At 43.8% G+C, this 22,975-nt stretch overlaps 1 protein-coding gene across 1 annotated transcript in view; it reads right to left on the bottom strand.

Moving 5' to 3' along the window:
• The window catches only part of PEX7 (peroxisomal biogenesis factor 7), a 323,869-nt gene that overhangs the window by 291,280 nt on the left and 9,614 nt on the right, over positions 1–22,975 (bottom strand). Inside the window, exon 3 of the mRNA XM_040350504.1 lies at positions 8,799–8,949. Coding sequence (XP_040206438.1) covers positions 8,799–8,949 — 151 coding nt within the window. The remainder of the gene's footprint in view (positions 1–8,798; positions 8,950–22,975) is intronic.

Here is a 22,975-nt window from a genome sequence, read left to right as displayed (position 1 = left end):
AACAAACTGGATTCAGCTTAGCCGTTATGGTGTATGGACCAATGAATCTTGGAGCAAACTTCAGAGAAGGAACTCGGAGCTTGATGTTTCTGGTGGAGAGCCAGACTTTGTCCCCTGGTTGAAGAGAAGGCGGTTTACGCCTGCGGCGGTCAGCAAAGCCTTTGAATTTGTCGGCAGCTGCCCGGAGGGAATCATGGACGTCACTCCAGATGGAATTGAAGGACTCCTGAGCTGAAGCCAAAGCTGGGATATCCAGAGAACAGGTCATGGGAAGTGGAAGTTGAGGATGTCTTCCATAAACTGAGAAAAAGGGTGTTCTCTGCGAACTGGTATTTACATGATTGTTATGGGAAAATTCCGCCCATGGAAGTAGAGAGGACCAATCGTCATGATGAGCGGAGACTAAGGTACAAAGAAAAACCTCTAACTCCTGATTAACCCTCTCCGTCTGCCCATTGGATTGAGGATGGTAAGAAGAGGAAAAATCCAAAGCAATATTGAGGGATTTGCAAAAGGCTCTCCAAAAACGAGACGTAAATTGAACACCCCTGTCCGAAACAATATGAGAAGGAACCCCATGAAGACGGAAAATCTCTCGAACAAAAATGGGGACCAAGGCAGGAGCAGAAGGAAGACCAGGAAGGGGAACAAAATGTGCCATTTTGGAGAACCGATCGACTACCACCCAAATGACCGTATTACCGTCAGACAGTGGAAGATCGGTGATAAAATCCATGGCAATGTGAGCCCAGGGCTCCTTAGGAATGGGCAAGGGCATGAGGAGACCAGCAGGAGCTTGTGTGGAGGATTTGAACTGAGCACAGACATGACAAGCCTTGACATAGTCTTTAACCTCCGAGCGGAGATTTGGCCACCAATAGTGACGACTAATGAGTAGGAAGGACTGGAGGAAACCAGCATGGCCCGCCACCTTGGAATCATGTCCCCAACGAAGGATCTTGGCTCTTAGCTCAGTGGGGACAAAGGTCTTACCAGGAGGAATTTTTGAGTCCAGGGTGGTAGAATGGGCAACAATGCATGAAGTTGGAATGATCGGCTCAGGTTCAAGAGTGAGCTCTTCGTCCAAGGTGTCAAAGGATCTAGAAAGCGCATCAGCCCGACCGTTGCAGGAACCAGGTTTGTACGTAATCGTAAAATTAAAACGGGAAAAGAAAATACTCCACCTGGCCTGTCTGGGATTCAGACGTTTAGCATTCTGTAAGTACTGTAGATTCTTGTGATCGGTGAAGATCGTTATGGAGTGAGGAGAACCCTCCAAAAGATGACGCCACTCTTCTAGCGCCAATTTAATTGCGAGAAGTTCCCGGTCACCGATGGCATAATTTCTCTCTGCCTGAGAGAATCTTTTCGAAAAGAACGCACATGGTTGACGTCTCTTCTCAAAAAGTTGAAGAAGCACCGCTCCCACTCCCACTGAAGAAGCGTCCACTTCAATAAAGAATGCCTCCTCAGGGTTTGGTCTCCTCAAAAGAGGTCCAGAGACAAAGGCCTGTTTCAGATCGTGAAACGTAGAGACAGCTTCGGAAGGCCAGTCTTTGGCATTAGCACCCTTCTTGGTCAAAGCGATAATAGGCGCGTCAATGGAAGAATAATTCCTGATGAACTGCCTATAATAATTTGTGAAACCAAGAAAGCGCTGTGTGGCCTTGAGGCTAGCAGGAAGAGGCCAATTGGTAATGGCTAAGACTTTCCCAGGATCCATACGAAGGCCCAAGCTTGAAACAAAGTATCCTAGAAACAGGACCTCAGAACATTCAAAGGAGCATTTCTCCAGTTTGGCATAGAGATTATTCTCTCTGAGGCGCTGGAGTACAGTGCGGACATGGTTCCTGTGGACACGCAGATTTTCCGAAAAGATTAGAATGTCATCCAGATAGATGACAACAAACTGGTACAGCAGGTCCCTGAAGATTTCGTTGACAAAGTTTTGAAACACGGCTGGGGCATTACATAACTAGAAAAGGCATGACCAGATACTCATAATGGCCGTCTCGAGTGTTAAACGCAGTCTTCCACTCATCACCTTCTCGTATTCGAATGAGGTTGTACGCCCCTCTGAGATCCAACTTAGTAAAAATGGAGGCACCCCTCAACCTATCGAACAACTCAGATATCAAGGGTAAGGGGTAACGATTCTTAATAGTAACAGCGTTTAATCCTCGATAATCAATACAGGGTCTCAAGGTACCATCCTTCTTGGCAACAAAAAAGAACCCTGCTCCTGCAGGCGATGACGATTTCCGAATGAAACCTCTGTCAAGGTTTTCTGCAACATACTCAGACATGGCCTGGGTCTCTGGGATGGACAAAGGGTATGTGCGACCCCTGGGCAGAATTGCTCCAGGAACAAGGTCAATGGCACAGTCAAAAGATCTGTGGGAAGGAAGCACCTCAGCTGATTTCTTACAGAACACATCCCGGTAATCGCTGTAAGCAGTGGGAAGATCCGAAGATACTGATGTGGTAGCAACCGGAAGTCCCCCCTTAAGAGTCACCTTGGAAAGACATGACGAGAAACATGATGAAGGGCCCCAAGCCAGAATCTGCCCAGAAGCCCAGTCCACATGGGGAGAGTGGAGCTGTAGCCAAGGAAGGCCCAATACAATGGCAGTGGAGGCTTTAGGTAGGATGAGAAAGGATATCCACTCCTGGTGGAGAATCCCTATCGACATCCTAATAGGTAGTGTCTGGAAGCGAATAGGACCCCCTGGGAGAATAGTGCCATCAATTGCCGAGACTACCAGCGGCGTAGTGAGGGGTGAAAGGGTAAGCTTCATAGAAGAAGCAGTTCTCCAGTCCATAAAGTTGCCGGCAGCCCCGGAATCCAGATATGCAGAGATCGATAGGGGAGAAGTGCTTACATGAAGGGACACCGGAAGGAGCAGACGGGAAGGTGATGTTTCTGAGTCCAATACTCCACCTTCTAAATGTATTAGACCTGAGCGTTTCCCGGGCGAAGCGGGCAGGAGTCACGAAGATGGCCCTTGCCTCCACAATAGAGGCACAAGCCCAGAGTTCTGCGTCTAGCACGTTCTTCGGGTGTTAGTCTGGTCCAGCCCAGCTGCATAGGTTCCTCAGCAGGCAGAGGATGGTCCATGGGACGAAGTGAGGGAAGCACAGACTGACTAAGACCTAGGGAGTGCTGGCGTCTTTTCTCAATGGACCTCTCCTGAAAACGAATATCGATCTGGTTGCACAGGGAGATGACATCGTCCAGACCGACGGGGATGGTTCTTCCCGCTAATTCGTCCTTCACTCGGTCAGAGAGGCCATGTAAAAAGGTAGCGACCAGGGCCTCATTGTTCCAGCTCAATTCAGCTGAGAGAATACGGAACTGAAGAGCATATTGACCCACTGAACGAGATTCTTGGCGGAGACGTAGCAGAGCACTGGCCGCTGAAGAGGCCCGAGCCGGCTCTTCAAAGATGTTCCGAAAGAGCTTTAGGAAGTTGAACAGGCTGGAAACTACCGGATCATTCCTCTCCCACATAGGGGCAGCCCAGGCTAAAGCTTCACCGGAAAGGAGGGAAATAATATAGGCTACCTTTGCCCGATCAGACAAGAAGTTTTGAGGCTGAAGTTCAAAATGGATGGTGCACTGGCTAAGAAACCCCCTGCAGGCCTTGGAGTCTCCAGAAAAACGGACTGGAGGTGGTAGCTTCAGCGAATGCGACTCTGCGACTGGTGCGACGGGCGCAGCCGCTGCCGCTGGTTGTACTTGGGGTTGTAGATTCGGGGTTCCCAACGAGGTCTGAAGCTGGTCAAAGCGGGAAGCCAGATCCTGAAGGAAACGCATCACCTGAGCCTGATTAGCTTCATGCGTCTCGAGTCTGTGAACAACGCCCTGTAATGGGTCATCTGCAGGAAGCGGCACGTCGGCCGTGTTCATGGCTGTTCAAACTGTCAGGTCACCTGTGGCCAGGTGACAAGTACACCCCGTAGGGGTCAGGGATGCACCACAGGGAAGTGAACCCTATAGCCGACTACTGCTGGCAGGGAGGAAGCGTAACCCAAGATCACCCAGGGTGCGGAGTCTAAGACCCAGTTTTGTATTCACCAGAGCCTTTGATGGTAAGGATGGTCTTGGCCGCAACTGGGTCCAGGTCGCGTTCCCGGGATTCCTTAAGTCACACTCCGCAGGGAGAAAGGGGAAGCAGCCAGCAGGACAAACAGTGGTGATGGACAGGCCGAGGTCAGGGCAACAGGCAGACAAGGATAACCGTGGGACATGCAAATAGTCAGGGGCACAGGCAGACAAGGAAGTCGGGGACAAGCCAAAACGGTACACGGAAAGATGATCGTAGCACTCTGCAAACAGGAACTAGCAAACTACACTGCAGACAGGAACTAAGCAAAGGAACACTGTTGAACAGCACTGCAGACCTGTAGAGCAATGGTTAATATAGGCTTCCTGGGATGGACTAGGGTGGAGCCATACAGGAAGAGGAAGTGATAAAAAGGGAAACCAGAAGAGGGTCAGCCTCTAATGAACACATGGAGATCAGGTAAGCAGACAGACTTGATGCATATTCATGACAGCCGCCGTATATAGTCGTAAGGCAGTCGGGAAGTGGTTAAAGGACAACTGTACCTTTTTACAGTTACCCTTCGACCAAACGCCCCCCCACCCCCCACCAATCACCAATGACTGAATGCCTCTCACCTGGACAAATACTTTTCACACATGGGCTGCACAGCAAAAGGATGTGGATGAAATACAAAGGAAAGTGCAGGTGGCCAGCACTCAGAGGGTGGAGGGATTGTTTAAAGGACAGTTGTATCAAAGATACAACTGTCCTTTAAAGCATTATTTTTATCAAGTTATAATGGGTAAAGTTCCACTTTAATGCATTCCCTGCATTATGGTAAAAATGTCCTGGTAGCAATAGTGTCCCCTCGCCCCCCCCCCCCCACACACAAATACTTACCTGAGTCCTCACTCAGTTCAGCACTGTGTCTGTCTGTAGTCGCTCTCCCAGGCTTTGCAGGCTTTCCCATAGCAAGTGGCTTGCTATATAGGCAGAGACAGAAGAGGAGTCATACAGAACACCAGCAGGGAGCAACAGAAGAGGAGGTTTAGGGCCACTCTGTGCAATTCCACTGCACAGAGCAGGCAAGTAAAACATATTTGTTATTTTATGAAAAAAAAGCCTTTCAAATTGCTTTAACAAAGGAGCTGAATAGAAATGCATGCAGTACCTTAGCATGAGTGTCAACTTAATGGACAACAACCACACCTAAGTTCAATGGTATTCTTGCCTATAATTGAGGTCCCTTTTGAGAGGGTTGCTATGGATCTGGTCGGACCACTGATGAAGTCCATTAGACGGCGCCAGCACATATCGGTAATCTTTGCAGAAGCAATTCTTCTCAAAAACACATACTCTAAGGTTATGGTACAACAGTTGGAGCACATGTTTTCCCGTACCAGTATTCCTGAAGAACTTTTGACAAATCAAGGAACCCCTTTCATATCAAAGGTAATCACCTTAGGCCTTGTACACATGATCAGTCCAAACTGATGAAAACGGACTGAAGTTCAGTTTCATCAGTCCAAACCTACCGTGTGTATGGCCCATCAGACTTTTGTCCTTCAGTCCAAAGTTTTAGAACATGCTTTAAAATCGGACTGATGACCGATCGGTCAAAACTGATGGTTAGTACGCAAAAGCATCGGTTCAAAACCCGCGCATGCTCAGAATCAAGTCGATGCATGCTTGGAAGCATTGAACTTCGTTTTTTTCAGCACGTCGTTGTGTTTTACGTTACCGCGTTGGACTCGATCGGATTTTGAACTGATGGTGTGTAGGCACATCAGACCATCAGACTTCAGACTTCAGTCCGTTTTCATCGGATGGACTGATCGTGTGTACAGGGCCTCAGTGTATCACCCACAAGCTGATGGGCTAATAAAACCCTTGAAGGTATGCTAAGCAAAGTGGCTAAGAAGGAAGAAAAAGACTGGGGCTCCCTGTTACCATACTTAGGGTTTTTAGTAAGGGAAGTGCCACAGTTGTACACAGTTTTTTTCCCCTGTATGAACTCTTGTATTATAAGCAGCATGAAGACTTGATATTAGCTAGGGCAAAATGGAAGCAAGAGGCCACACCTTACAAAAGTAATCCAACAGATAATTCAGATGCAGAATAGGATAGCAGCAGACATGCCAACAGCTTAGGTACATATACATCAAACCTAGGAGGCACAAAAAAAAGGAGAAAAACCTGCACTGGAACACATTACAAACGTAATAAAAATGCTTGTAAACATGTATGTGGAAATACACACTGAATGTGGCAATTGTGGCATGAACTAGCCCTTAAAGTGGCTGTAAACCCTTGTTTACATTTACATAAATAACATATAATGGTATTTCATTATTGTGAGACTTACTCACTCAGGTATATAAACTGTACTGGATATAAAACGTGTTGACACTTGTGAGCAACTCAAAGTGATATTCTACTAATACCAAGTCTGGATCTGCCAGCTGCCTTGATTGATGGCAGTCTCAGCGAGTCACTGAGATGGCCTCTCCCAGCCCCTCCCCTGCTTAGCGCTCCAATGAGCGCGGAGAAGTAGAGCAGAAGCGATGCTGACTGACAGTTTGATAGCTTGGTTCTCAGTGCAGAGACGCCAGGGGTCTGATGCTGCATCCACCGAGGTAAGTATGACTAGCAAAAAAAAAACATACTTCTCTTTTAACCGCCATGTGAAACAGTAAGGTACAATCCACTTATTATAATCAAGAATATTTTTTATCAAGAAGTGCTTGATCCATGGTAAATTAAAAACTCCACACTGGTGTATCACTCATGCTCTCACCTCCCATGTTGATCTAAATATCAGATGGTCACCTTCAGCCTTCCCCTATAAAGAGTAATAAACCTTGGTATTCTCCTTTCCACAGCCCCAAGTGAGACAATTGGCTCCAATCACCTCTGAATATAATAGACTTTATAAAATCAACCACAACTTTGAATCCCCTTCAGAAGTTCTGGTCTCCACCTTCCTCCACTTTAACCAGATATAGATTTACATATGCACAAAGTAAAACTTGGTAATGCCATACATAACATATAAATCGACAGTGGCGTTCATCCTACTGCCTGCCTTACTTCCTGATCGAAGCAATGACGTTACTGGTTCTGCCCTGCGTGTTGCATCCTGATCACGTAACTTCATCAAGATCCTCTAAGGCCGGAAGTGAGAAAAATCTCTTTAATGTGGGAACAGACATTGCGGGGTGGACCAAAGTAGAGTCAGGTATTTTACTGCTGTCTGTGTCACCACTGAACAGATTTCACAGGATGGAAAGTGAAGAGAAATTTCCCAAATGGGGACTATGCAAAACCACAAAATGGCTTTAAACCAAGGACCAGACAGTACTATGGAATGAGTAATACACAAAATTTACTGGATAAAATTGCACATGCAGCTTAAAAATCTTGTGTTAAAAAAAGTGATTAAAGGGGTTGTAATGGTTCATGTTTTTTCACCTTTAGGAAACTAAATGTGTAATTTATGCTCCTAGAATGCCTGACGATGCTCCCTGCATGTTGGGCCTCTCTATGTGGCCAGGCTGTGAAAAAGTGTCACACATGTGATATCGCCATGCTCAGGAGGAGTAGGAGAATGTATTTTGGGGTGTAACTGGAGGTATGCATATGCTGTGTGTGAGAAATAACTTGTTATTATGACAATTTTGTGCAAAAAAAATAAATATAATAATAATAATTAATTTCTTCATTTTCCCAAAAATTGTGGGAATAAATTACAACTTTAAAAAACTCACCTTGCGTCTTACTAATTACCCTTGATTGTCTACTTTCCAAGTAGGTCGTCATTTGGGGGGTATTTGTACTGTCCTGACATTTCAGGGCCTCAAGAAATGACATAGGCCGTCAGTACATCAGGTGTGATGAATTTTTTATGATTTGCACCATAGCTTATAGAGTCTATAACTTTCACACAGACCAAATAATATGCCGTACACTAATTCTGGTTATTACCAGATATGTAGCAGTATACATTTTGCCCAAAATTTATGAAGAAACATGACTTACTTGAAAAATTTTATAATAGAAACTATAAAAAAAGTATTTTTTTTTTCGAAACGTTCGCTCTTATTTTATTTATATTGCAAAAAAAAAAAAATACAATGGTGATTAAACACGGTACACGCGGTCGTTCCAAACCGATGAGAATGGTCCGACGGGCCATTTCCATCGGTTCACCGCTAAAGTGGCCTGATGGTCTGAAGTGCGTACACACCATCGTTCCAAAAACATATCTGGTCAGAGCGCGGTGACGTCAAACACACAACGTGTTGAAAAAAACGAAGTTCAATGCTTCCAAGCATGTGTCGACTTGAGTCTGAGCATGCGCGGGTTTTGAACCGATGCTTTCTGTACTAACCATCGGTTTGGACCGATCGGGCAGCGGGCCATCGGTTCGATTTTGAAGCACGTTTTACAATTTTGGACCAAAGGACAACAGACCGATGGGCTATACACACGGTCGGTTTGGACCGCTGAGACTGAACCTTGGTCCATTCTCATCGGTTTTGTCCGACCGTGTGTACGCGGCCTCAGAGCGCTGAAAGCTGAAAACTGTATTGAAGTGGTTTATTTCTGATATATTGATTTTATACACATGTTTTGCCCTGTTAAATTACACTCCTGGTATATTTTTTTTTTGTGCCAAGTTAACTTTGTACAACTTCTTTCCAATTAAAAAACAAAAAAACAAAGCAGGATGTTATATTTGGATCATACCTCCTGGAGGTGCTCTCTGAATACATGTAAAGGTCCTTGTGGTTTGGATGCATCCCACAACTGAAGAGATCCGTCTCCACTAGAAGTAACAAGAATGTTCTCACTCATCTCACTCCATGTTACATCAAAGAGGGCATCGCTCCAATCAAAGCTGTAGGAGGCAAAATGTGAAATGAAACGTTTTTGAAGGGACAATGTAAACAGGTAATTAGTCTATGAACAACAGAAGAACACATTCCAATTCTATATATTTTTTTTTTTTTAAACTCACCAGCCAAAACTTATTAGATTACTTTAATTTTTTGGGGGGCTTGAGTGAAATTTGTAACCACCTTTCGCAATCTTTATTGCTGTCCATGACTCCAGAGGAGATTTCACCCAACTCCTAGCCATATTATGACAGATAAATCTTGGGTGCAAGTTTAAAGTGGTTCTAAAGGGAGGAGATGGTTTACCTTAAAGCGGATGTCCGCTGAAAAAAAAAATATTAAAAGCCAGCAGCTACAAATACTGCAGCTGCTGACTTTTAATATCAGCACACTTGCCTGTCCTGGAGTCCAGCGCAGTCCGCAGCAGAGGACGAGTGATCGCTTAACACTCTGCTGCCCCCCGCCATCCTTGGTGAGGGAACCAGGAAGTGAAGCGCATGCGCCATCTGACTGGCTCCCGCTGTGTTCTGGGAGCCGAGTATTCCCACAACTGGGGGGAACTGACGTTCTGCCCGCAGTCTACCCGCAGACTGTGTGGCCGGAAGTGGGTGCAAATACCTGTCTTTAGACAGGTATCTGCACCCCCATCCCCCCTGAAAGGTGTTAAATGTGACACCGGAGGGGGGGAGGGTTCCGATCAGCGAGAGTTCCACTTTAGGGTGGAGCTCCGCTTTAATACATTTTCTGCATTAAGGTAAAATATGTCCCAATAATTATATCGTCCCCTCACCTCCCTATATACCTAACTGAGTTGTATCTTCAGCGTTGTGCCCATCTGCAGCAGTGCTGGACTGTGCTGCTCTCCTCACAGGACACAGAGACAGCAGCGTGATCTATTGGCTATTGCTAATGTCAATGAAATTCTGTGAGACGGGAGTGGGGAACAGGGCCGGGATGTGCTGTGTGTGTGTGACTATAGATGCAAGCCCGCAGATGTAACCCCATAGGAAGCAGCTTAAAATTTTTGTTTATAACTGCTTTAACTTCAGATTACTGGCTTTAAAGTGCATGTTATACTATCACCATTATAGTTTTACAGGTCCCTTAGTGAGTTCTCCATAGAAATGTAAGGACTATGACCTCTAACTATACATGGGCTGTTATAAAATGTTGTAAATAAGTACGTTTTCTCCTTCACTGATGGGCACTGATAAGGTGGCACTGACAGGCACTCATAAGGTTGCAAAGACGGGTACCTATGAGGTATCACCAATGAGCGGGCACCAACGATGGGCACTGATATGCGGCACTGATGGGCAATCGTAGGTGGCATTAATAGGCGGCACTGATGGGCACTGATAGGCAACACTGATGGGCACCAAAAGGTTGCAAAGACGGGTACCTATCAGTGGGTGGCACTGATAGGCGGCACTGCTGGGCACTGAAACGTGGCACTGATGGCCACTGATACGCGGCACTGATCCCTGGTGGCACTGGCAGTGGTAGGCATTGTGAGTGGGTACTGATTGGCATCTGCCTGGGCATTGATTGGCAGCTGCCTGAGCACAGATTTGCATTTCCCTGGTGGTCTAGGGGGGCAAAGCTGGTGGTCCAGTTTGGATGGCCATCCTGGTGGTCCTGGGTGGCACGATGGTGGTCCTAGGCAGGATCCAAGGGGGGGGGGGCTGTGCTGATAAACAGCACAGACCCCACCTGTCAGGAAAGGCAAGCCGATCGGCTCTCCTCTACTTGCGTCTCTGTCAGATGCAAGTGAGGAAAAGCCGATCAACGGCTCTTCCTGTTTACATCGTGATCAGCCGTGATTGGACACGGCTGATCACGTGGTAAAGAGCCTCCGTCGGTAGGGCTCTTTACTGAGATCGGTGTAGCGGTGTGTCAGACTGACACACCGCACCACCGATCGCCACGATGTGTGCCCCCACGGGCCCGCGGTGGCTGTTATCCTGCTGGACGTCATATGACGTTCAGTCAGGATAACGCAACCACCGCCCGGCCGTCATTTTGCTATAGGCCGGGTGGGAAGTAGTTAAGGAGCACAATACGATGATACTTGAACTAAAAAGAACTGCATTGTCAAGTTGCCAGAAAGAAGCCTTTACTGTACAAGTTCCACAAAAAAAGCCTGGTTACAATATGCCCAACAACACCTTGACATGCCTCATTTGCTTTTTTGTGGCATTGGCGCAGTAAAGACTTCCTTCTGGCAGCTCAACCATGCAGCTCTATTTTGTTCAAGTATCATTGAATTGTGCTCCTTAAAAACAACCACACCGTCTTTTTGGAGAGCAGCCTATATTTCTCCTCCATTTATATCCTTTTCCATCTTTGTAAAGTTTCATTACCTTGTTATGCATGTCTTTTGACTGTTCTTTTCTACCTCCTCATGGTTCAGTGTCTAGCCTGCTTAGTGCATCCATGTGAGAGCTAACAAACTCATTGACTATTTATACACAGACAGTAATTGTGATTTACAGATAAAAGCCACGAATGTGGGAAATAAGCCTTTAATTGCCATTTTAACCTGTGTATGCCACCAAGGCCAAACATTCCAGGGTATGTAAACTTTTTATCAGGGCCATTTGGCTGATTTCTGTTATCATTATAATTTAAAATGGATCCAAAAAACGATGTGATATTAAATGGCTTCATGTGATTGCTATCCTTAACCACTTAAGACCCGGACCATTATGCAGCTAAAGGACCTTGCCCCTTTTTGCGATTCGGCAATGCGCCGCTTTAACTGACGATTGCGCGGTCGTGCGACGTGGCTCCCAAACAAAATTGGCGTCCTTTTTTTCCCACAAATAGAGCTTTCTTTTGGTGGTATTTTTTTTTTTTTTATTATCAAATTTTTTTATTAGTTTTTCAACATTTCCATTTTTTTTTTTTTTTTTTTTTTTTTTTTTTTTTCTTTTTTTTTTTTTTTTTTTTTTTTTTTTTCTTTTTTTTTTTTCCACTTCAGACTAACCCCAGCAAGAGACTTGCTCATGATTTTATTCATAATTCTGTCTCTACTTCCGGTTTTGCATCATTTGTGGTTTATATGCATGTTTTTATGCATGTTGTTCTGCTTTTTATATCTCATTACCCTTTTTTTTTTTTTTTTTTTTTTTTTTTTTATATTGATTGTGCCTACCATTTCATTGTCCCTCTACTTGGGACTAAGGCGTTAAACACTAAGACCGAGTTACTACATGTATTTATCCTCAGTGGGCCAAAAAAAAAAAAAAAAAAAAAAAAAAAAAACATATATATAATCATCCCCCCCCCCCACCCCCCCCCCCCCCCCCCCCCCCGACCATCTCACGACTCCACCTGAAGAATCTATTCCCTTTATTCCGACTGTTTCTCTAATCCTCTTTCAGGTTTTCTGCAAAACTCCAAGATTTTTTGAATTCTAACCAAGAAACCCAGCTGCCCTTGCACTCCTGCTTATTTTTATCTGTACCAAGTTTTATTTTCTCCCTCCTATATGTATCCTCAACCGAGTCGATCCACTCCCACATTTGTGGGGTATCCGACTCCCTCCATTTTAGCGGGATCAAGCGTTTCGCTGCGTTCAACAGGTGGGGGATCAGTGAGGCTTTATATTCTTTAACTGACCCCTCCCCCCCATGAAAAAGAACTACCCATGGGTTATCTTCTACTTCTTTTTTAGTTATGATTTTTATCAGGGACAGGATTTTTTTCCAATAAATTTTAACCTTTGGGCAATTCCACCACAAATGTGCCATTGTTCCCCTATGCCCACATCCTCTCCAGCATTCCTCTGACTCTCCTTCTCTAAATTTACCCATTTTGTCTGGGGTAGCGTACCATCCCGTCAGGCACTTAAAGTTCATTTCCGCGGTTCTTACATCAACCGCCGAGGTGTGAGTTAAATTCAGGATTCTTCCTATAGTTATCTTTCCCCTTGGAACATTCAGGTCTCTTTCCCACTTTTGAATGTATTTTAACGTATCCGTCTCATCCATTTTTTGCAAATATTTATATATTTTAGAGATATTCCCTTTTGAACTTTTAGTGCCACACATTTGTTCCAATATGGTGTACTCCTCCCGTGACCGTATAGGGTGTGGAAGATGTTTGACGAATGATGACAACTGCAGGTACCTCCACTCGTCAAGCATCATAAAATCTATCATGTGTTTAATTTCGTGAAATGTCATTATTTTACCTTGTAGTGTTATATCTTTTAACTGAACTCTGTTTCCTATCCAATTACCACCTACTTCCCTTGTCCCTGGTGCAAAATATTTATTTTCTTTTAGATCTAAAAAAGGCGAATTGTATTTTGTTTTTAATTGTTTGTGTACTCTCTCCCAGATCCTCAACGCGTTGTGTGTGATTGCATGTGCTGACGTGTGTATATATCTAAATTTTGGAGGGTTCCAAATCAATCTCCCTAACTGTGCTCTAGCTAGTGAACATTCAATACTTATCCATCTTTTATCCTGTGACTCTTTAGCCCATTCTATAACCCTTGAGAGAACCGAAGCGTTATAATACATTCTAATGTCTGGAACCGCTAGGCCCCCCTTATCTTTGGCCCGTTTTAAGGTTTGGGCCGAGATCCTATGTTTTTTGTTGTTCCAAATATAATTCATAATAAGGGAATTAAGTATTTTAACATATGGTGGAGGTAGATAAATTGGTAGCATTTGAAATTTGTATATGATTTTAGGCATTAAAATCATTTTCGCAACATTAATCCTTCCGAACCACGAAATAGGTCTATTATAAATATTTTTAATTTCCTTTTTTATTTCGTCGAGCAGAGGGATATAATTTATTCTATAAATTTTATTTAGGGTATTTGCCAATTTAATGCCCAGATAATTTATCTCTTTCTGCCATGAGAAGCTATATTTTTTCCGCAAGTATTGTTCTTCCTCTTTGTGGATATTGACATTCAAAATTTCCGTTTTCGCTGTATTCATTTTGAAGTTGGAGACCTCCCCATATTGTCTTAAGGTAGCTATTAAATTTGGAAGGGTGACTCTCGGGCTACATATAAAAAACAAAACGTCATCGGCAAAAGCAGCCAGTTTATGCTCCTCTTCTCCTACTTCTACTCCATATATTTCTGGGTTTTGTCTAACCATTGCCAATAAGGGTTCTAATGTTAACACAAAAAGGAGGGGGGACAAAGGGCATCCCTGCCTAGTCCCATTTCTCATCTCAAAAGGGGCTGATAGGGATCCGTTTATTTTTATCCTAGCACATGGGTGCTGATAAAGAGTTTTAATCCACCCTATCATCCTTGGGCCTAGTCCTATGGTTTCTAATGTTTGTATCAGGAACCCCCAGTCTACCCTGTCGAACGCTTTCTCAGCGTCTACTGACAGGAGCAGACCGGGGGTCCCGCTTTCCCTCAGCTGTTGGAGGAGGAGAAGAGCCCTGACCCCGTTGTCTTTACCTTCCCTTCCCGGGATAAATCCAACCTGGTCTGGATGGACCATGTCTGTCATCACTCCCTTCATTCGAACAGCCAGAATTTTCGCGTATAACTTAGTATCCGCGTTCAGGAGCGAGATAGGTCGGAAGCCTGAACAGGTCGTATTATCCTTCCCCTCCTTTTTTATCACTGTAATTGTTGCTGTTAATGCCTCTCTACTCATCTCGTAGTCTGATCCCAGTCCATTAAAGTATTGACAGAGTCTAGGCACTAAAATAGTGCTAAATCTCTGTATATACGCAGACGAAAAGCCATCAGGCCCAGGACTTTTCCCCTTGGGAATAGTTTTTAGTACCTCATTTATTTCCTGCTCCGTTATAGATTCCTCCATTCCTACTATCTCATGCTCTTCTAGCTTCGGGAGATTGGCTTGCTGTAATACTTCCCTGGTCTTATCCCTTTTTTCACTTTGGTCCCTGATCTTTTGTTGGACACCATATAATTCTCCATAGTAGCTTCGGAAGGCTTCCGCGATTTTATTTGTAGCGTAGACTAAATCCCCATTACCATTCCTGATTTTTTCAATAAAATTCCTAGTTTTCTTTTTTCTTACCATTCTAGCCAAATTTTTACTAGGTTTATTTCCCCAGACATATCTTTCTCTCTCTGTCCTGTCTATGAATTTCCTAGATTCTTGTTCCACCAAGGCTCTATATTCATCTCTTGTTATAATTAGCTTATGGAGTATTTCCCTCTTTTGCCCCTGAGATTTATGTTCCTGTTCTAGTCCGAGAATCTCCTCCCTTAACGTTTTTAATTTATTCGTTCTTATTTTGTTTTTCCTTATCCCTTCTGCAATAAAAATCCCTCTAATATAGGCTTTATGAGCGTCCCACAGGGAAGCTCTTGAGATACCCTCCTTATCATTCTCCTGGAAGTAAAATTCCAGCTCTTTCTGTATCCTCTCGACCACATCCTCGTCTCCCAACAGACTCTCATCCAGTCTCCATTCTGGTGGAGAAGCTCTTGGTATAGAGGTGACTATTTTCATGGTTATAGGCGCGTGGTCGGAAATCGTCATGATCTCACACCTTACTTCAATCACACTCTCCAGAAGTCTATGGTCAACGAGGACGTAATCGATCCTCGAGTACGTCCCGTGAACAGGTGAAAAATACGTGTAATCCCTAGCCTTGGGATTAAAGATTCGCCAAACATCCACCATTTGGTTTTGTGTCATTTGTCTTGTCAATATCTTTAGCTGCTCACGATTAGTTCCCTGCACACCGGACGTACTATCAAGGTTTGGGCACATGCAGAAATTGAAATCACCCATTAATACTACGTGGCCCTCTTCAAATTCTTTTAATTTTCTCAGAATTTTACTTATATATTTAACCGCATTCACGTTAGGAGCATAGACATTTGCCAAGGTATATACCTCCCCACCTAGTTTTATTTTTAAAAACAGGAATCTCCCCTCGGGATCTGTCTGTCTGTCCACCAATGTGAATCGAACTCTACTAGCAAACCCTATCGCAACCCCGCGGGATCGAGATGAAATTGTGTCTCCATAGTACCACACTGGGTATTCTGGTGAATACAACTTTATGTTGGACTCCAATGTAATATGGGTCTCTTGTAAATAAGCAATATCCGTTTTATATTGTGTTAATTCACTGAGGATTTTATGTCTCTTACTATGAGAGTTTAAACCTTTTACATTGTAAGAGAGGAACTTAAACTCTGTCATATAACTTTTTTTTTTTTTTTTTTTTTTTTTTTTTTTTTTTGCGCTTTAAGGAATTCTCCCGTGGAGTCGTTCAGATGGTCCCCCTCCCTCCCCCTCCCTAGCCCTCCTCCCCCCCCCCATTTTCCTCCCGCCCCTCCCCCTGCCTACCCACCCCCCCTCCCTCCCTCCCCCACCTTGGCCCACTCTTGGCCTGGGAGCCGCTGGTAGAAGACTCTTCGCCTTCATCCTTGGCTCCTCAATCGTGGTGGTGCTCAAGATACTCCCCTGACCCCCCCCCGTCTCCCCCCCCCCCAGATCCCCGCCTAAGCTATGCCCGACTAATCCACCCAATCTGGGAGTTCAGGTATTGTTATGTCCATTCTAGAACAGAATTCGGTCAAATCCTCGGGGAACCTTAATCGTGCTGTTTTACCCCCTTTTATGCCTATGAGGCACGCCGGAAAGCCCCATTGATACTTTATATTATGTGCCCGCATGTGGTCTAAAAGGGGTTTCAAGTGTCTTCTTCTAGTCAACGTTTCTTTAGACAGATCTGAAAATATTTGTAGCTCAATGTCTCTATGTCTCAGGGGAGGTTTTCCTCTGAGCCTTCCCCAGATTTCTGCTTTATCGACATAGTTCCTGAAACGGACCACCACATCCCTTGGGCCGTATCTTTCTATCTGTTGGGGATTCCCCACTCGGTGTACTCTCTCGATCTTGAGGGATTTAGATTCAGCTGCTCTCTCTAATAGAGGATTAAAGATTGTGTTCATGGTGTCTCTGAGATCCTCGTCCTTTTCTTCTACAATCCCTCTGATTCTAAGGTTCTGTCGCCTATTACGATTTTCCTGATCCTCAATCCTATATACCGCCAGTCTCTGGTTTTCAGTCAGGGTCTTTACTTGTTTTTTCAAGAGGCTTATTTCCTGTTCCTGCTCCTCGATTCTCCTTTCCGTCTCTACCACTCTGTCGTTGAGCCCCCCCAAGTCTACTCTTATCTTATTGATTTCTGTCTTGATGATGTTTTCCATGGAATTTTCCATCCTCAATAGCATTGCATTCATCTCTGCCTTTGTCGGGGGGAGCGTATCTTGGGCTATCTCCTGTACATTATATTGCTCTTCTTCACTTTCAAGTGTCATTTCACCTCTAGAGCTCTCGGTGCTGCCTGTTCCTACCCCCTTTTTTGTAACAGTCTTTTTTTCATTTTTTTTTGCAGAGCCAGGGCTTTTGAGGGTCCCTTCTGGCGTCATGTATTGCTGTATGGAGCTATTCCCCAGTTTATTCTTAGTTGGTTTTGTAGTACCCCCTCTCGTTGATCTATTCATTTTGTTGGCGGGTCTAATTCTCTTCCCCAGTTTGGAAGTGAAGCTACTAGGAGGGGATAAAGGGCGAAGTGACGAGAGAGAGATAACCCCCCGCGTCCAGTCAGATCCGTTTTTCCAGGCGGCCTTGTCTATTCACCTTAGAATTACAGGATCCCTTACTACTTTTGGGCTGCGTTTTCCTCAATTTACCAGTTTGTCCTTTTATAGTAATACTACCTTCAGTATTTACCAGAGATATCTTCCTGTGTTACTTCAGCCCGTTTTTCCTATATGTTCTTGGGACAGGGTAGTCACCTATGTCAGGGAGGTTCTTAATATTTCTTTTCACAGTCCCTCTTTAATCAGCCCTATGATTTTACTCACTTCTCTTAGTCACTTGTGGGTGTACCTGTACAAATAACCCATTCCCGATAGGGGTTTTTCCTCCGGGTGCTGATGCTAAATTGCCCTGGCCTGTTGGTATATTGATAATTCAGCTATAGAGAAGACCAGCGGGACATCAAAATTTAGATCCACTCCCAAGTTGTCTCCCTATTTATCTCCCAAAACAGGTATGCTTCACTCCGGGCTACTTCTTATAGTTCTATTCAATAGAAACAGAGGGCCAGACTCTTAATATATCATAAGCAGTCCGCAGTATAGAGAAAGCCCAGAAAAGGAGAGAAAAAAAAAAAAAAAAAAAATCGCATTAAGTGTATTGCTACATTAGTCCAGATATGAATCCGGTACCTTTTCAATTTCTCTTCAAATACAGCCCTGACAGGTAATATCCCCTTTAGTAGTCCAGAAACTGGATGTAATTCTTTTTTTTCCTTTCCCTTATCCTTACACAGAAGTCCCTTTTGTGCTGAAGGGGTTCGCACCCCTGGGGGGGGGAAATACAATTACTGTACTTTCCTTTCGGCAAGGGGGCAAGGGGGGCCCTAAGATAGGTACAAGTTCACCTCCTGTAGTCTGTTCGACCTGCCCCTATGCGCACTTGTAAATTACAGTCCCCTTTCATCACTAATCCAAAAAAAAAAAAAAAGACCACAAAAAAAAAAAAAAAAAAAAAAAAAGCAAGGAATCAGTGGGAATCAGTATGCACAGCGATCCAAATTTTCCTTAGCATCATCTGCTCATTTATGTTCCTCTTTTATAGTCAACCCTATTGTGAGAGAAAACATGATCTGTCGAGGCAAAAACTGAACACCTTCACGTGCGTCACGTCCGCATGACGCTCCCAATGCACAAATCTTAATAAGAAGTTACTGTTCATTCCTTACATGCATCCTATGAGAGCCGACAATAGTTTTAGCATATAGGTATCTACATCATTTGCATTTAAGGTTTGCCTTTTTCATTTAAGGTTTACGGTCTATACTTCAGGGACAATAAGAAGACAGGGGGGTCTGGGGGGGGGGGGGGGGGGGAGACCCGACCTAACTCGGCTCTGCTGAGCGCCTCACCGGACCCATGGGTTTCCTCCAACCGCTGCTGCAGACCATGAGCGTCAGGGCAATGTCAATAGGGACCGCGCTGTACTTATACAGCATGTCCCCCTTAGAGTCTTCTGCTCAGCAATCTCCCAGCTCTCCCAGCCGCGTAGGACTCCCTCTGACCGTGCAGCTGTTCAAATTTCCCGCACAGCGCGGCACCTCACGTGGGGACGCCGAGTCACTGGCATATGTCGGGTCCTGGGGAGGGATGGATCACCCGCTCGATCCTCGCAGCACCCGGCCTCTCACTCCGGTGTCTGCGGGGCCTCGGAAGACCGCGTTGGAGCCTCGATGCGGCGGGTGTCTCCTGGAGCCATGGAGCCATCCGACACCTCCCACCTCACTCACGTCACGTCATTCCGTCTCTTCCACATCTGCGATTTTCTCAACATTTCCATTTAACAATATATTACATTATATCACACCATTATACAATAAACATTCTTATCTGATTCCCATACCCCCCCCCCCCCCGGGGGAAATAAAAAAAAAAAGGAGAAAAAGAAAATAAATAAATAAATAAATAAAATAAAAAGGGGAGAAAAATTATCCCCCCCCCCCCCTCACTTATTCCCTGCGGCTCTCTCCCCCCCTCCAAACACCAAATAAAATAAATAAAAATAAAAATAAAAAAAGTGATCCCTTAGATACGAGGCTTCTAAAAAGCCATTCTATAGCTTATCGCTCATTATTCCTTGTTACCCCCTCCCCTAAAAACACTTTTGGTGGTATTTGATCACCTGTGCGGTTTTTATTTTTTGCGCTATAAATAAAAATAGAGCAACATTTTTGAAAAAAATTCTATATTTTTTACTTTTTGCTATAAAAAATATCCCCAAAAAATATATAATTTTATTTATTTTTCCTCAGTTTAGACCGATATGTATTCTTCTACCTATTTTTGGTAAGAAAAATCGCAATTGTTTAACGATTGGTTTGCGCAAAATTTATAGCGTTTACAAAATAGGGGATAGTTTTATGGCATTTTTATTAATAGTTTTTTTTTTTACTAGTAATGGCGGCGATCAGCGATTTTTTTTGTGACTGCGACATTATGGCGGACACATCGGACAATTCTGACACATTTTTGGGACCATTGTCATTTTCACAGCAAAAAGTGCTATAAAAATGCATTGATTACTGTGAAAATGACAATTGCAGTTTAGGAGTTAACCACTAGGGGGCACTGTAGGGGTTATGTGTGACCTCATATGTGTTTCTAACTGTAGGGGGGTGGGGCTGGACTTGTGACGTCATTGATCGTCTTTCCCTATATCAGGGAACAGACGATCAGTGACACTGCCACTGTGAAGAACTGGGAAGGTGTGTTTACACACACCTCTCCCCGTTCTTCTGCTCCTGTGAGTGATCGCGGGACACCGGCGGCGATCGGGTCCGCGGGTACCGCGGCCGCGGAGCTTCGGGTCGCGGGCGCGCGTCCGCGCCGCACGCGCGACCCACGGCTTGGCACTTAAAGGGGACGTACCTGTATGTGCCTGTACCCAGCCGTGCCATTCTGCCGACGTATATGTGCAGGAGGCGGTCCTTAAGTGGTTAAATAAAAGACAGTTTTTTGGCATGATCAGTCATATTTTCAATATTAATGCCAAAATTTCACAATTTCTGCCAGGGTATGCAAACTTTATAGCATGACTGTATATATTTTACATTTTAGGCTCCATGCACACTGGAAGCTAAAAAAAAAAGCTATAAAAAAACGCCAATAGCTTTGCAGGGAGACTTTCAAAGTTTTTTTGCGTTTTTGCAATAGCGTTTATTAGCGTTTTTCAGAGTACCTTTTTCTTTTATTTTTCAATGGATAAAAAAACGCAAAAAAATGCTGGCGAGCAAAGTTTTTGAGCGTTTATTCGCGTTTTTCGGCGTTTTGCGCTTTTTGCCGGCAAAAAACTGCACTTTGAACGCAAATTTCTGGCGTTTAGAAAAAAGCCCATAAACTCCACTGCTCATTAACACTAAAAAATGTCCATGTGTGCATGGACACATAGGCTAACATAGAGTGCAGTTTATGGGCTTTTAGAAAAAAAGCCAAAACGCCAATAAACTACAGTTTATCAGCTTCTGTGTGCATGGAGCCTACGGCTTGAATATTATGTAAAACCCCAAAAACATTATATATTTACTGAAAGCAGATACCCAATTTTATATGTCACGCGATATTAGCACAAAGGTTTATAGAAAGCAAAATTTCAGTAAGAAATACACTAATGTTAATTTTATGGCACATAAACACAATATATTACCCAATTTTTTGGCAAAGTATAAAAGACGAGATTGTGCCGACTAAAGAGAAACCCAACATGTCAAGCCTTAAAATTGTGTGCGCCTGTGAAACAGCAACAAACTTCAGTTCCCTATATTTTCTATAGGTAACACTTTAAAAGCCTTTGCAGGGCATTCTTTTAGAGTAAACTGTAAATAATGAATAAAACTATTGCTCTCACTCTGGCAAGCGCACACAATGTGTAACTCGGGGCTCGACAAACTCCGGGCGCCAGGTCCGAGTAGAATTAACGGCAGCTGGGTTATCCTGTCTACGTGTGCACATCCCCATCCCCCCCCCCGCCCCCCGTGCACAATCGCATCGGGCCACACTGGCCGGTATTTGAGCCACAGCTTTTTTCTGCAGTCCTATGCTACCTTCTGGAATCTGCGCCATTTTGTGGTGGCCGCCGGTATGACAAGACAACCAGCAATGCTAATGGAGCTTCCCCTGCCTGTATTCACTGCCCTCCCATCTCCTTCCCAAAGTGGAGAAGAGAAGGAAGTGATTGCGGGCGTCATCTGCGCCTTTTGCTTAATGGTGAGTGTGGGGTGGCTGGTTTAAATAGCTTCATATAGCCTTTTTTTTCATAATAGCTTTTATTTTTATTTTTTATATTTAAGTAAAAACTGTTTATTGATTTTTTTCATAATTAAGAAAAAAAAAATATATATATATATATATATATATATATATATATATATATATATATATATATATATATATATATATATATATATATATATATATATATATATATATATATATATATACATACATACACACTGTATCTATATATATATATATATATATATATATAAAATGTTTGGTTCTAGTCGTCGTTCTGTGTACATTTAAGATTGGTTCATTTTTATATTGAAAATAAAGCTTTGTCAGTCGTTAAAAAAAAAAACCCGGCTCCTGACTTTTTTAGCTGGCTCCTAGATTCCAATAAAATTTGTCAAGCCCTGGTGTAACTAAATCAAAATTTTTGTCAAATATAGGCACCCCCCAACAGGTGCACTTAGGTACCCTATGTGATGCATTTTTTGGTGACAGATTCTCTTTAATGAGACATTAAGCCCACGTTCACATCGGGCCAATTTGGCATGTGATTTGACATGTCAAATCATATGCCAAATCGGCGACGCCGCACCGATTCCCAAAAGTAGTTACTGTACTACTTTTGGCAACTTCGGGGGCAAATTTGAATAGACATCTGCGCATGAACTGCACAGATGTCTGTGAAATCGCCCCCGAAGCCGGACTGCATTGCTGGTTTGAAATCGATTTTTTTTTTTTTTTTTAACGTCCTCCTTGGTGGAGAAATAATGAGGCTTGACCACCACATCTCTGGGCAATCCATCCCTTCTTAGTGGGCCTAATGATCTATGAGCCCTGTCTAGTTCCATTTTTGGAGCAGGTATAGATGGAAGAAGGATTTTTATAATGTCCTGTATTGCCGAGTGAACGTCTACAATGGATTCAGGAAGACCCCTGACCCTAAAATTCTCCCTTCTTGACCTGTTTTCCAAGTCATCGATCTTATCCTGAGCAGCCTCCAGTTGATCTTGCAAGAAATGTATATGGCCATCATGTTGTTCAGTTTTCGAAACGTTAATATCCAACTTATGTTCTATAGAATCAATCCTGTTGCCAAGACACTGAAAGTCAGCCCTAAGATCTTTAGTGATTTTCTCAGCAGTATGAGCTAAACCCCTTTCCAGCATTTCAGATATTTTGTTGTATAGCTCAGTAACATTGAAAGAAGCTTCCGGGACATGTTC

Source organism: Rana temporaria, chromosome 4, assembly GCF_905171775.1.
Source record: "Rana temporaria chromosome 4, aRanTem1.1, whole genome shotgun sequence".
Classification (NCBI taxonomy): Eukaryota; Metazoa; Chordata; class Amphibia; order Anura; family Ranidae; genus Rana; species Rana temporaria.
Note: the sequence above shows the minus strand (reverse complement) of the source record. Positions and strands in the feature narration are given on the sequence as shown.